Below are 13,563 nucleotides of genomic sequence, written 5' to 3' on the forward strand. Positions count from 1 at the left end.
AACAAGGAAGGGTCTCAAGAAATTGCGCAAGGCAGGTAGCGAGTATGACAAACTCAGCAGGTTTTCCAAGGAGAAGAGGCTGGTGGGATCCAGACTTGGCCATTTGCTGGGTTTGCTCTACATCCACCAGCACTGGGATCTCTTCCAAGATTTCATCTCCGAAGAGGTTTTCCAGACTTCCATGCAGCCCTCAACTCGCTCGACGTTTCCTGGACTCAGGTAACAGGTTTGGGGTGGTTTTATGGTGGGAGCTGAACTGACTCATGTTTCTGTAGAAGATGCGACTCAAAGGATGGCTGTCAGCGATGCTTTGCTGTTTGACCGCTTTGCTCAGCGCAAAACGGTGAGTGTTTCCTTCCTCCTTTTGTTTCTGTTTTATGTCTCTTACCAGTTCATGTAGATGGATCTTTCAAGTGAAAAGTTTGGTGAACGAGCTCAACCCGTTTATGAGGCCCTCTCATATGATATAGCAGTCATCACCAAGCTACGGCAAACTCAGCAACAGCTGGAGCTGCTGCTCTGCAGCATCAAGTGGGAACCGTTTATCGAGGACTTGCTTGTGCCTTGCCTTCTTCCAGACGTTCTGACACACCGGGAGAAAGTGGAAGACGCGGTCGCGCATGCTCGGCTCATGTTGATAGAAGCAGACGCGAATATTTTCTATGGCTGCTCCTTCAACTGTAAGTATGCCGCGCTTTGGTTTATCATTATCTTCTGTGTATGCTGAACTCAAACCAGCAGCAAAGGCTCGGGACTGAGAAACAAAAGCTCCATGACAGCAGCCAGCTACTCTGGTATAGCTACTCAGCTACCCAGTTTCCTGCTTGTCATCTTCGTCTTGCTTTCCTTGCGTACAGGCACATGCTTCGCAATCCTTCTCCCATAGACAAGTTGTTCAGGTGCTTTTACCTTGAGGCAGTGCTACATTCAACGACGTATGTCTCCCGTTTTCCTTTCTTATCTTTGTGAATTCGCTTAAATATTTGTGTCCAGGGCCGGGGGGGTCAAAGTGCTGACCCCGGAAGACTATCCGGACACAGTCCCTCCTGAGTTTCAAGAGGACATTTCTGAAAAAGATCTGCGCGTGTTTCGCATCATTCCTCATGAAACTTCGTTCGGGTATGTATACTATGCAAGTGCATTTGAATCTCTCATCTCCTTGATCTGGTGATCTTGCGCTTTCTGTCTCAGCTCAAAGTCGAACGTGGTTTTTGCAAGACTGTGCGACTTTGACCTCAAGAGCATCCTGTTGGGGGAGCCCGTGGCCAGGGAAAGGGTGTGCCAAGCTCATATACTTATCGACAAGGTCTGGCCAACTCCAAAGGAGCTGTACGAGTGTCGCTAGAAAAGCCAACAAAACTGTGACAAAAAAAATTGCACCTGTCAGCGAGAATACCTGGTCGAGCTGGGACTGAGGCTGCACATTTGGAGGTCCGCTAGAGGCATCAATCACCCATTCCTAGCTGACCTGCAAAATCCATGGGAAAAGCATGATCTCGATCTCTACGTGGAGTTTGCAGCAAAGACTTGGTCCAGCTTCTTTCTCTTATTTCTCCTTTCCATGACAGCAGTGGGTGGAGAGCAACATCACAATGTTGGAACTTGAAAGATGCCGTTAGAGCTCATCCTCGCAGTCTATTTGGCGATCAAGAAGCCAGGTTTGTGTGTGCACTATCCCCTCCCCCCTCTCTCTCTCTCTCTCTCTCTCGTGTCTCGTGTGATGATTTAATCGGGAGTGCCTACCACACCTTACAGCCTTTATTAAGTTACATATAGCTTTCAAAGATATATAGAATGCACAACATCTGCAAACTTGAAGATGTTCCTAGACAAAAATTATTGATACTTGTAGAACTAACGCAATTGACAGTTGTGGTGGTTGCTGACGATTGTTTGAGCTAAGCACACAGGCATCTTACGATTTGAAATACTGCGCACAAGCGGGGCACATGAACGGTACCTGAGTGACACAGTTGACTTCGTTTCTACGTTCTTCCCCTGCTTCTTCGACTAGATCTGCCCCCTGTTCTGGATCCACCTCCGGTGCTGGATTGTAGTGGACACAAGGCTGGTGGTACCACAGGTCACAAACGTCACACTGCACCCAGGGAGCATCGCCTCTATCTTCCCAACAGTCGGAGCAGCTTTGCAAATCCTGTGACAGACGAGAGTTCCATTAAAGAGGAAAAGGAACAAGAAAACAAAAGACAGCATACCGTTCTGGCTGTGTTTTTCCTGAGCTCGTCCAGCCTCGCATCAATGCTCGAAAGCTGTACACTGAAGAAGCTGAAAGGCATCACGACGACATAATACTCGAGGCCAGGATGGACTCTAGATGTTGCTCGGTACGAGACCCACCTGTCCGTGTAAATCACCCACACAAGCACCTTGATCCGCTTGTCGCCAACAAACAGTTCCTCAGCCTTCTTCGCCGTCTTCTTGTGATGAGTGATGGCGTTCTTGGCGACAGAAAAATGGAGAGCCACGATGAAGTTTTCGTCTTCCAAATAGATGTCAATGCCAGCGTGGTTAAAGTCGTATGGGACATGCGCTGTTCCTTCAACGGAGAGCAGCTTTCCGGACATTGGTCCATGGAAGTTGAGGACGTGCTTCACTGTTATGTGTGCCCTTTTGCCTTGTGCGTAATAAAAGCCTTGAGTCATAAACTTTGTGCTGAGGATTCCTGCCATCTCGGCATTCCAGCCGATGCGAGCCATGTTGTCGTCCTTAGCAACGGCTTGTACCCAGAAGGTGACCTGCTTCCGCTGCTCATCGAGGTCATCCTCGCGCATGAGTCCAGCTAAGGTGCTAAGCGCATAGGAATGAAAATGAGGGGTGAGAGCCTCGAGCGTTCCATCTTTGCCCACGTAGAAGCACTTGGGCTCTAGCAGCAGAGGAAGCCTTGGAACTGTTTCTGTGCCCGTCAACTCTTTCTGGAGCTGCTCTCGAACGTTCCCTCCCAGGTGGCGCTGGATGAACGTATGTATATCTGCCTCAAATGATATGATGCACTGGTGGAACACTTCCATGTCTGTGTCGAATTGATCCAGCAGCCTTGGAACTCGACCTGTTTTAGACAGATCGACGCGCTGGAACTGAAAGAGGTTGAGATAGGATGCCAGTTCTTCGTCCTACAAAGCACACACATCTCAGAATGTGAAGAACAAGACGCCTAAGAACTTACATTCAGTCCTCCAACAACCAGCTTGTACTGCGGGGCCTTGGGATGACGAAGGACTTGCGTCCATACACTTGAAATTGAAACACAAAAGACGACGACGCAATATTCGAGAAGCCTGCAGAGAGATTGTAGCCCCGGACTATCTCTCGCCAACCTGTTGCCGTCATCAACGACAATGGTCAGGTCCACATTTATCATCCTCTTCAAGAAGTTTTCCACGTCGAAGATCGATACTTGGCCCGCCTCTATCGCTTCGAGCTCCTGCAAGGCAGCGTTGTCGTCCACAAAAGCCTGAAACAGCCCATCCCAGAGCGTATTCTCCGGGAAAAAAGCCATTTTAACTCCATCGACCAGCATAATCCGACGCGGCCGAGACGAGGAGCCGATCCTGTCGCGCGCGAACTTGCCATAGAGGTAGAGCACAGACGCTGCGACGCTGCAACTCTTGCCAGCGCCCGGGGTGCCCGTTATGTACCTGAAACCGTAAATACCGTAAGGACGAAGCTGCTTGCGACCGCGCTTTCCTGGAGCCGAGACTATTATCGATTCTGGGAGTTTGACCTCGGGGCGCTCCTCCTCTATGAAATCGATGAGCTCCTTGGTGAGAGGCCTGCCCATGTAATCAAACGTCGTCCGGTGCGAGAAATGGTAGACTTCCATAACCTTGGTCGGATCCTGAAGATCGGCTTCAGTGAGCTGGGCGGAGAAAGCCATGAGCAGCCCATGGATCCTCTCCGCATCCTCACGACGGACATCCACAACCCTCTGGCGCTTGACACCGCCGCCGTCTTCCATCCAAAAACCCTAATGGTTGCAAAACAATGTACTAAAGGAATATATGTGAATTTTGGCAAGTTCAACTGTTAGACTTAGAGGTGAGCACCCTCTGGACTAGAGCTTTTGCTATGAAATTAAAAAGATATCTTAAGAATGGAGGTAATAATCTTATATTACTTTAAACTTATTCGAATCTAAGTTGGCAGTACTATACAAGTGTTCTTAATATATATTATTCACTGTTATAATTTTCTCCCCATCTGAGTTGGCCATGGTGTGTGAGCTATGGTCCTCACCACTATCTCTAGGAAGCTACCTCTCAATGTTTGTGACCCAGATTATTTACCTTGAGAGCTATTGAGAATGCTGAAGCTGTGCTTATAGTTTGGAAATATAAACTATGGGTGCAACACAATCATTTTATGTCAAATCCAACATAGCACTGCCACGATTGAGTTGCTTTGTCTAGGACAAACAAACTCACTCTTATTGGCCACTTCACTACTGGATATTCTGCGACATGGCTTATTATCGCCAGGTTATTGTTTTGCATCTTCATTTCTCTTTCTTGTTTTTTCTTCTTTCAGTCTCTGGGAGGCATATGAATTCCCTTTCTCTTTAGGTGATCTACAAAATGATATAGGATTGTAATAGTTATCTTTGCCACCACTTAGGATTTACATTCCCTCCTCCTTTTATGTCCATTGCAATCCTAGACCTTTAGTCATAAGTTCCACTTGTTTCCTCTTGAAAGGAATCTCCATTCCTTAACCAGAATGCCAGTAGGTATGGATCTCTATGTTGCTTTGTTTATCCTAAATGATCATCCACCAGAGCTGCTGGCAACGATCAAATGGAAAGTTCCAAGTGATAATGCTGGCCTGGCTGCGTGAACGATCAAAGATCGTAGATCAGGTTTCGCCACTCTCCCTATGTCCTCACCGTCTTTGCCCGATTTCTCCCAAACCAAAAGAAGCAAGTCTTTCCTTGTGGGATTTGATTGATAAGTTGGAGGAAAGCGAAGTTGCTGCTGGTGCTATTGTTCTTCATTTGAATCGTCTGTGTTGATAAGGCGCCATCAAATGCCAGCTAATATCCGGTTTAGAACTAATCTGAAAATACACTAAATATAATTTTTGATTAGAACCACTCCTTTAATTAGGATAAAAACCAACCCAACAAAATTTACAACAGGCAAAATTTGGCTGTCCATTTTATATCAACATCCCCATCTTCTTCCGAGCAGCCTTGAGCTCCTCGCCAACCTTGGAAGTGTCTTCCATCAGAAACTTGTCAATCTGTGCTGCCGCTTGCCTCCCTTCGGCAATCGCCCACACAACCAGCGATTGTCCTCTTCGACAGTCACCAGCGGCAAAGACACCCTTGACATTTGTAGCAAATTTGCCATACTCTGCTTTAAATGTGGTTGCTGCATCATTGGTAGCCACTTTGAGCTTCTCAGCTACGTCCTGGAAAGGAGAAGCGTCAGCTGGAATGAAAAGAAAAGAAGAACTTAGCTCATTTCACCTGTTCTGGTCCCACGAATCCCATGGCCAAGAGCACCAAATCTGCCTCTATTATCTCTTCCGACCCTTCGATTTCCTCCCTCTGGAATCTCCCACTCGCGTCCTTAAACCACCGCACCCGTTTGAGCACCAAGCCGCTGACACGGTTATCACCATCGGTGATAAACTTCTTTGTGGTCACCTCATACGACCTGGGATCACTACCAAACTTCTCCTTTGCCTCGGCATGCCCGTAATCAACGCGGAAAATTCGTGGCCACTGCAACAATCGCGAGCCGTAAGGAACACTCCAACACAGAGACGAAAAGACAAGAAACTCTTACCTGTGGCCAAGGATTCCCCGGTGCACGAGTTGCAGGAGGCTGAGGAAGTAGCTCCAGATTTACAACGCTCTTGCAGCCGTGGCGGACCGCAGTACCGATGCAATCTGTGCCTGTATCGCCTCCTCCTATCACCACCACCTTCTTGTCTTTGGCGGATATGTAGTTGTTGTCCTTGAGCCCCGAATCCAGCAAACTCTTGGTATTCGCGTGAAGGAACTCCATGGCAAAATGTATGCCTTCATATTCTCGGCCTTCTACTTTAAGGTCCCTGAAGAAAAACAAATAAAAAGATGGTTAGACCTAGAAACAAGTGAAGAGTTCCATACCTGGGCTTAGTAGCGCCACAAGCAAGTAGTAAGCTATCATAGTCGGACATTAACCTCTCCACCGAGAATAACTTGTCAACTCCGACGTTCGCATTAACGATGAACTCGATCCCTTCGGCAGCCATCAGGTTCACTCGCCGTTGAACGACCTCCACTTTGTCGGTCTTCATGTTCGGTACACCGTACATCATGAGGCCTCCAATTCTATCCGCTCGCTCAAACACTGTCACGGAGTGGCCGGCCTTATTGAGCTGATCAGCGGCTGCTAGGCCTGCCGGACCGCTACCTACAATCGCCACTCTCTTCCTGTAAAGAGACAACGACGTGAGAAACCAACGACATGAGTAAAACTTGTCCCTACATACCCGGTTCGATAAGCTGGTGGACGAGGAACCATCCAACCTTCCTCAAAGGCTTTGTCAATAATGGTACACTCCATCGTCTTAATAGAGATAATTCCCAAAACACAGGCACCCTCGCAAGGAGCAGGGCACACACGTCCCGTGAACTCTGGAAAGTTGTTGGTTTCCAGGAGCCTATCCAAGGCTTCCCGCCAACGACCTTGGTGAACAAGTTCGTTCCATTCCGGAATCTTGTTTCCAAGGGGACATCCACTGCTATCCTGCAGATACAAAGAGATGACTAAATAACATAGATGAACTGGAGGGGAAGTCATACCTGGTTGCAGAATGGAGTGCCGCAATCCATACACCGGGCAGACTGGGTTTTAAGGAGGTCATCATTCCTGCCGGTAGCAAGGACCTCGTTCCAGTCTTGCATTCGTTACTGGGCCGGGCGATATGGAAGTGTTTCTCGTTCATACGAGATAAATCCCCGATGCTTAACAGCGTCCGGAATTATTGTTGGCCGCGCTTTGGCCGGAGTCTTGAAACAAGGCAAGCACGTCAGAGTTGAAGGCGACATGAATATTCAATTTTACCTCAGCTACTGCAGCCGCTCCTCCGTTGGTAGCCGCTTCGGCCATTTTCTTCAATTCCTGGAAAGCATCCACAGTGGCCAGTCGCGCTTCCTCCTCCTCTGCCGCTCTTTTCTTGGCCTTCTCCTCGTTGAGAGCTCTTTTGTAGTCGCGAGGGAAAACTTTCACGAACTTGGGAAGCGCAGAGTCAAACTCATCCAGGATTTGCTTTGCATGCTGGCTTTTCGTGTGTCGCTGATGCTGTTGAATCATAGCCCTCAAAGTCAACACATCCTCGTCCTCAAGAACGTCTTCGAGGTCGACTTGTCCGGGGTTGCATCGGAGCCTGAACTTTCCGTCCACATCATATACGTATGCTATCCCCCCGCTCATTCCAGCAGCAAAATTCTTCCCCGTCTTCCCAAGAATAACGACTGTGCCTCCAGTCATGTATTCACAGCCGTGATCTCCAACGCCCTCCACGACTGCCTTTGCGCCGGAGTTTCTAACGCAGAACCGCTCAGCGGCCATGCCGTTGAAATACGCTTCACCACTTGTGGCCCCGTACAGAGCAACATTCCCAATGACGATGTTCTCTTTGGGGTCAAATCCGCTGTCCCTGGGAGGATAAACCACGACCCTGCCTCCACAAAGTCCCTTCCCAACGTAGTCGTTGCTGTCACCTTCCAGCTCCAACGTAATACCCCGACATAGAAACGCGCCTAGACTCTGTCCTGCATTTCCTGTAAGCTTGACGTGAATGGTATCAGCCGGAAGGCCTTCCATCTTGTACTTCTTGGTGACTTCGTGACTGAGCATGGTTCCTACGGCCCGGTTCACGTTCACAACGGGTGACTCCAGATATACCGGGTACCCGTTCTCTAGAGCATGCTTAGAAACTTTGATGAGTTGCTGATCCAAAGCCATGCCGAGATTGTGATCCTGCTTCTGCACGCAGCGTTGAGCAGCGTCGGGTCGAATATCAGCCGCAGGTCGAAGAAGAAGCGACAGATCGATGTTTTTCAGCTTCTCGTTGCTTGCTGTGACGGACTTGTACACCTCTAGCATGTCAGCCCGTCCAACCATTTCGTCCATCGTCCTGAATCCCATTTCGGCCATAAGTTCACGAGCTTCCTCCGCTACCATGAAGAAAAAGTTGATCACGTCTTCGGGTTCTCCGGCAAACATTTCCCGTAGTACCGGGTCTTGAGTAGCGATTCCCACGGGACAAGTGTTCTAGTGGCACTTCCTCATCATGATGCAGCCCAACGTAATCAATGGAGCAGTGCTGAATCCAAATTCTTCCGCTCCAAGCAGAGCAGCTATCACAATGTCCCGTCCAGTTTTCAGCTGTCCATCAGTTTGCAATGTGGTCCGTCCTCGAAGATCATTTGCAACTAGCGTCTGATGAGTCTCTGCAAGACCAAGCTCCCACGGCAAGCCTGCATTTTTTATGCCAGTCCAGCGCGACGCACCGGTACCCCCTTCATGGCCCGAAATCAGGACGTGGTCTGCATGGCCTTTCACGACCCCGCTGGCCACTACACCAATACCGGCTTCAGAAACTAGCTTCACGCTGATACGAGCACCTGGATTCGAATTCTGCAACGAAAGGAAAAGTCACAACACGAAAAGAAATATATCGAAATAGCTTACCTTCAGATCATAAATAAGCTGAGCAAGGTCTTCAATCGAATAGATATCATGATGTGGTGGAGGACTTATCAAACCAACGCCCGATGTAGAGTTTCTTGTTGTCGCAATGTCTCCTATAACCTTGTGCCCCGGAAGCTCACCTCCCTCTCCAGGTTTTGCTCCCTGCGAAGAAAAGAAGAAAAAAGAAATAGAAACGCCTAGTTACTTTACAAAATAAACGAACCTGAGCCATTTTGATTTGAAGTTCATCAGCATTCGTAAGATAATAACTGGTGACTCCAAATCTTCCACTGGCGACTTGCTTGATAGCACTTCTTTTCGGGTTCATCTGGCCGTTAGGCAAAGCCTCCAGTCGAGAAGGATTTTCACCTCCCTCACCTACGAATTCGAGTTTAGGTGGGCTAGAAGATTTTTAACAGTAACTTACCAGTATTAGATTTTCCTCCGATTTGGTTCATTGCCATCGCCAAAGTTGTGTGAGCCTCCAAGGAAATAGAGCCGTAACTCATAGCACCAGTACAGAAACGCTTCACGATTTCGCTGGCAGGTTCCACCTCCTCTAATGCAACCGGAGTTTTGGAAGCTTTGAACTTCAACATCCCACGCAGGCTGCATTTTTTGTTCAGTTCGTAAATCCGCTTCGAGTAGTCCTTGTAGGCTCCAACGCTGTTAGTCCGAGCAGCTTCCTGTAACTTTGCCATCGCTAGCGGGTCATTCAGATGAATCTCGCCATCTTTCCTCCAGTGATAGTCTCCGGGATTTGGCAGAGCATGAGCTTCAGCACTTCCCGGTGGCAGCTTGCGAGAGGGAAACGCCAGCTCATGCAATCGAAGCGAATCCTTTGCAAGCATCTCAAACGTAGCACCCTCCACCCTGCTTGGTGTACCTCTGAAGCACCTCTGCACTACGTCCGAAGAGAGGCCAAGGGCTTCGAAGATTTGAGCTCCTTTGTACGATGCCAAGGTTGAAATGCCCATCTTGGCAAGGACCTTGAGAATACCCGAATTCGAAGCTTTGAAGTACTTCTGGACCAGCTCGTCTTTAGAACTTAGGACTCCATTCTCCTTAGATGGTATTTTGCCATCTACCTGTAACCTCCAGATAGCTTCAACGGCCAGGTAGGGACATATCGCGTCTGCTCCAAATCCTAGGAGTGTGCAGAAGTGATGTACCTCCCTAGGCTCACCAGATTCCACCACTAAACCAATGCGCGTACGCTCAAGAGTTGAGACGAGATGGTGATGAACAGTTCCAACAGCCAATAAAGAGCTCACTGGAACTCGTTCAGGAGAGGTTCCTGATTCATGAGCAGTATATAAGTGATCTGAAGCTGAAAAGTGTATGATAAAAAATACCTCTGTCCGAAAGAACCAGCATTTTGAACCCCTTCGATATGGCTTTCCTGGCTTCCACACATATTCTGTCCAGAGCTTTCTCCAGACCAGTAGGTCCTTCCTCTCGTGGAAACGTGATGTCAATTATTTTGCTCCGCCAACCCTGGTAGTTCATCTTCTTCAGCGCTTCCATTTCCAAAGGTGATATGAGCGGTCCCTTCAGAGAGAGCCGGTGGAATTGCTCTTCTGTCGACTCCGTCAAATCACCCTCCGGTCCGATCATGCACTCTGTCGATGTGACGATAGCTTCACGGATAGGATCTATCGGCGGATTTGTAACTTGAGCAAACATCTGCTTGAAGTACTCGAAGCTGAGCTTTGGCCGATCGGTCATAACGGCCAACGGTGCGTCATTTCCCATCGAGCCAAGGGCCTCCACACCATCTTTGGCCATTGGAAGTAACAGCATCTCGAGCGCTTCAACAGTGTACCTACACAAAGGTATAAAAACATCAGTGAAGGTGATGGAGACCAGACCGGCTAGGACTCTGATACCAAATGTCTTGAACAGCCTTTGGCACTTGTTACTGTATTTGCAGTGACGTGCTGAGGATTTAACTTCCTAATAGACCTTACAAGAGCAACCAAACATAAGAAAAAAAATGGAGAGAAGTATACCCAAAAGCTTTGAGCGGTGGTACCAATCCATGAATCCCCATGTTGTCCCTCGTTGCATCCGTCTTTTTAGGCTGCAAATCCTCCATGAGAACCAGGAACAATGAAAACAAATAAAAGAAATCAGGGACGGAAATTACCTGCAGAGTTCCAATAATTCGTGGAGATGTGCAGTCTTCTGAAACAGAGTCCACGATGTCCTTGAGCAAAATTTTCTGATGTTGGAGCCACTCAGCATATGGTTGACGCGTAGAATACTCTTTCTTAAGGGCGTCGTCGTCCACAACGGCATGGTTCTCAAAATCCACGAGAAGCATCATACCCGGATTTAAGCGACCTTTTTTGCTTACATCCTGGGGTGGCACATCGACTACGCCGACCTCACTGCCCATGATCACGCGGCCACTATGAGTGATGTAGTAACGCCCTGGTCGAAGTCCATTTCGATCCAGAGTTGCACCAAGATAACGACCGTCCGAGACTGGGAGAAATACGACAGACAATTAAAAGCGCTCTACAACCAACAGGATTAGCACTTACAAGCAATAAGCGCAGGTCCATCCCAAGGTTCCATCAAAGCAGAAAAGTACTCGTACAGAGCTCTTCTTTCTGGATCCATATTCTTGTCATTCTGCCATGCTTCCGGTATCATCATCATCATTGCCTCCGGAAGACTTCGACCAGAGCGTACAAGAAACTCCAACACACCATCAAATGAACCTACAACAACACCATTAAAATCCCTCAAAATACGCTCGTTCACTCACCGGAGTCGGAGGAGCTAGCGTCAACAATAGGAAGCAGTTTCTGGAGTTCGTCATTTGAAAGGTCAAGCGCTCTGCATTTCAAAAGGCCTTCCCGAGCTCGCATCCTGCACTCTGGGGTTACTGGTGTTTCTAAATTCGCAAGATTATTACCAATTGACATTTCCTCGAAGAGTATTGATTTCTCCATTGTGACCAAGAACTCTCATTGGTTGCGCCCGATCCCAGCTAGGAAATGTGTTTGTTGAAAATCTTGAATGCACCTACAATTACAACGCCACTTAGATGAATATGGAGGAAATTGATGTGCTCACCAAAGCCATATAGCTTGTAAATTTGTCGTGACAAAGATCGGACGCGTAGTATTTCTTGAGCTGGTCTGGTTTGAGCTGCCCCTTGTAAACAACAGTTCTCGATGAAAGGGAACAGATGTAGAAATCACGAACAGCACCATGCTGGAGATTAAGAGCAGCTCGAATGGCAACCATGGACAGCTTGCGCAAAATATACATCTGCGGCACATATTAAAGTGTCAGTGCGACCGATGAGAAAAAATAATTGTCAAGATCACAAACTGCCTGTAGTGTTATGATCACCTCCATTCGAACTCGAAGAATAGAATGGAAGCCTGTGGCATAAAGGAACACATCCCTGCAAACCGGGTAGAAGAGAGGAATGTGACTCGGAAGCAGTAGGTTATTCATGACAGACCAGGGAATAAAGTTGGAATGGACCCATCAGCATAAAGAACTCAATCTAACCAGATTTATCATTTCGGTTAAGCACAGGAAGAGAGTAGAGACAAGTACCTGCTGTTCTAAGCTGGCGGACGACCTGGAGCTGCCCGTCAAAAACACTTGCTCCACAACGGGCTCAGTCGCAAGAGCCGATTTCCCCAGATCCGAGTTGTCGGTCACAACACTTCGCCAGCCAAGAACCGTGTGTCCAAGAGACTCTGCGACCTGCAGTAGTACGAACACAAATATAAAAATCCAAAAGCGAAAGAGAAAGTCAGCAAAAGACATCACCTTGTTAAACACGTTTTTGCTTTCCATCCGCCTCGTCTCGGAAGTGGGAAGAAAAAACATGCCGACGGCGTACTCGGATGGAGGGGGAAGTTCACATCCGATCTCGTCTTTGGCGATCTAGGAGAACAACGTTCAAACCAAGAGGGAGAAAAAAAAACTGGAGGGCAGCATGCACAGAAAGTTACCGATGCAAAGAAGTCATGGGGGAGTGCCAAAAGAACGCCTGCACCATCACCAGTGTTAGTTTCACAGCCACAAGCACCACGATGTGCCATTCTTACAAGCATCTCCAGAGCATCAGTGACCTGCAAGAGGAAAAGAAAAACGCACGAAAATCTCATCAATTCGGGATACAATCCAATTGAGCTAGAACTTACAGTCTGGCGGCTCGGCTTGGCTGAAAGCTCGGCAACAAAACCCACCCCACACGAATCCTTGTCCAATGCAGGATCGTAAAGTCCAAGAGGACCCTCTGGCACTTGAGACATGGACGACATGGTGACCACGCAGCGGTACATTCTCCGCTCCCCATTCCATCGCTGGAGATGGCTGCTGCCAGTGCCCCATCTATCCAAATTTCTCGAGGGCAAAAAACTAGTGTGAAGAACCTTCAGTCCGGCGGTCGCGCATGACAAGGACGGCACAGCTGAGCTCAAGCGGCTGGAGCAGATTGACCCCAAAGCGGTAGCTTCCGTTGCTCGAGCGCGGCGGTGCATCCATGCTGCCTGGTTCAAGGACAATCCCAGGCAAGCCTGCATAGCTGCTCTCGATCTCTACGCTCGCACCAAGAAGCCTCGAATCAAGCCCTCGCGCGAGTGAAATGCGGGCGGCAGCGATCAGGCACACAATTCCTCGAAATCTTGAATCGGACTCGCTCGCTGGGGGGATCCTCTCTCGACAATCACAGAGATCTCTCGGGGGACGCACCGCCAAAGATCGATCGCTCACTGCCTAGACGCGAAACCCTAGCGCCTGATCGAAGACTAGGAAGCACCACAGCATGGGGAAATATAAATAGCAAAAATATTATTTGTTTTTAAATCTAACATGGTGGGAC

General features: G+C 48.4%; 2 protein-coding genes and 1 pseudogene across 7 annotated transcripts; 1 reads left to right on the top strand and 2 right to left on the bottom strand.

The window, feature by feature from the left end:
- The first annotated feature begins 38 nt into the window (after positions 1-38).
- LOC9660483 lies at positions 39-1,445 on the top strand. Of its 5 annotated transcripts, XM_024669924.1 has the most exons (7): positions 39-219; positions 276-343; positions 401-680; positions 739-794; positions 858-935; positions 994-1,119; positions 1,192-1,445. In XM_024669924.1, exons 3-7 carry the CDS (start codon positions 663-665, stop codon positions 1,343-1,345), a joined length of 432 nt encoding a protein of 143 aa, XP_024525692.1. In that variant the 5' UTR covers positions 39-219; positions 276-343; positions 401-662; the 3' UTR covers positions 1,346-1,445. The 5 variants fall into 5 exon arrangements, with proteins under 5 accessions (XP_024525692.1, XP_024525690.1, XP_024525691.1 ...); XM_024669922.1 differs by having other exon boundaries at positions 739-935; XM_024669923.1 differs by having other exon boundaries at positions 742-935.
- Positions 1,446-1,721: 276 nt separating this feature from the next.
- On the bottom strand, positions 1,722-3,988 carry LOC9659092. The gene is made up of 3 exons (XM_024669919.1): positions 3,185-3,988; positions 2,217-3,131; positions 1,722-2,155 (listed from the first exon to the last, which is right to left on the bottom strand). The coding sequence occupies exons 1-3, from the start codon at positions 3,974-3,976 to the stop codon at positions 1,916-1,918; spliced, it is 1,947 nt and encodes a 648-aa protein (XP_024525687.1). The 5' UTR covers positions 3,977-3,988; the 3' UTR covers positions 1,722-1,915.
- Positions 3,989-5,077: 1,089 nt separating this feature from the next.
- On the bottom strand, positions 5,078-13,490 carry LOC9660484 (annotated as a pseudogene). The gene is made up of 21 exons (XR_002991814.1): positions 12,884-13,490; positions 12,692-12,811; positions 12,507-12,623; positions 12,288-12,440; positions 11,793-11,990; positions 11,632-11,741; positions 11,482-11,585; positions 11,255-11,434; positions 10,855-11,195; positions 10,718-10,788; positions 10,061-10,530; positions 9,133-10,002; positions 8,929-9,083; positions 8,706-8,867; positions 7,074-8,651; positions 6,812-7,018; positions 6,499-6,755; positions 6,134-6,439; positions 5,808-6,075; positions 5,486-5,743; positions 5,078-5,427 (listed from the first exon to the last, which is right to left on the bottom strand). The product of XR_002991814.1 is annotated as a glutamate synthase 1 [NADH], chloroplastic (transcript).
- Positions 13,491-13,563: the final 73 nt, after the last annotated feature.

This window comes from Selaginella moellendorffii, unplaced genomic scaffold (genome assembly GCF_000143415.4).
Source record: "Selaginella moellendorffii unplaced genomic scaffold, v1.0 SELMOscaffold_5, whole genome shotgun sequence".
Classification (NCBI taxonomy): Eukaryota; Viridiplantae; Streptophyta; class Lycopodiopsida; order Selaginellales; family Selaginellaceae; genus Selaginella; species Selaginella moellendorffii.

Excerpts from the sequence above, each read along its gene's own strand:
- LOC9660483 (XM_024669920.1), top strand. The coding sequence starts at position 45 with ATGACAAACTCAGCAGGTTTTCCAAGGAGAAGAGGCTGGTGGGATCCA. Across the intron at positions 220-275 it reads TCGACGTTTCCTGGACTCAG|AAGATGCGACTCAAAGGATG; the intron begins GTAACAGGTTTG and ends ATGTTTCTGTAG. Across the intron at positions 344-400 it reads GCTTTGCTCAGCGCAAAACG|ATGGATCTTTCAAGTGAAAA; the intron begins GTGAGTGTTTCC and ends CAGTTCATGTAG.
- LOC9659092 (XM_024669919.1), bottom strand. The coding sequence starts at position 3,976 with ATGGAAGACGGCGGCGGTGTCAAGCGCCAGAGGGTTGTGGATGTCCGT. Across the intron at positions 3,132-3,184 it reads TGGTTGTTGGAGGACTGAAT|GACGAAGAACTGGCATCCTA; the intron begins GTAAGTTCTTAG and ends TGTGCTTTGTAG. Across the intron at positions 2,156-2,216 it reads GGAAAAACACAGCCAGAACG|GATTTGCAAAGCTGCTCCGA; the intron begins GTATGCTGTCTT and ends CGTCTGTCACAG.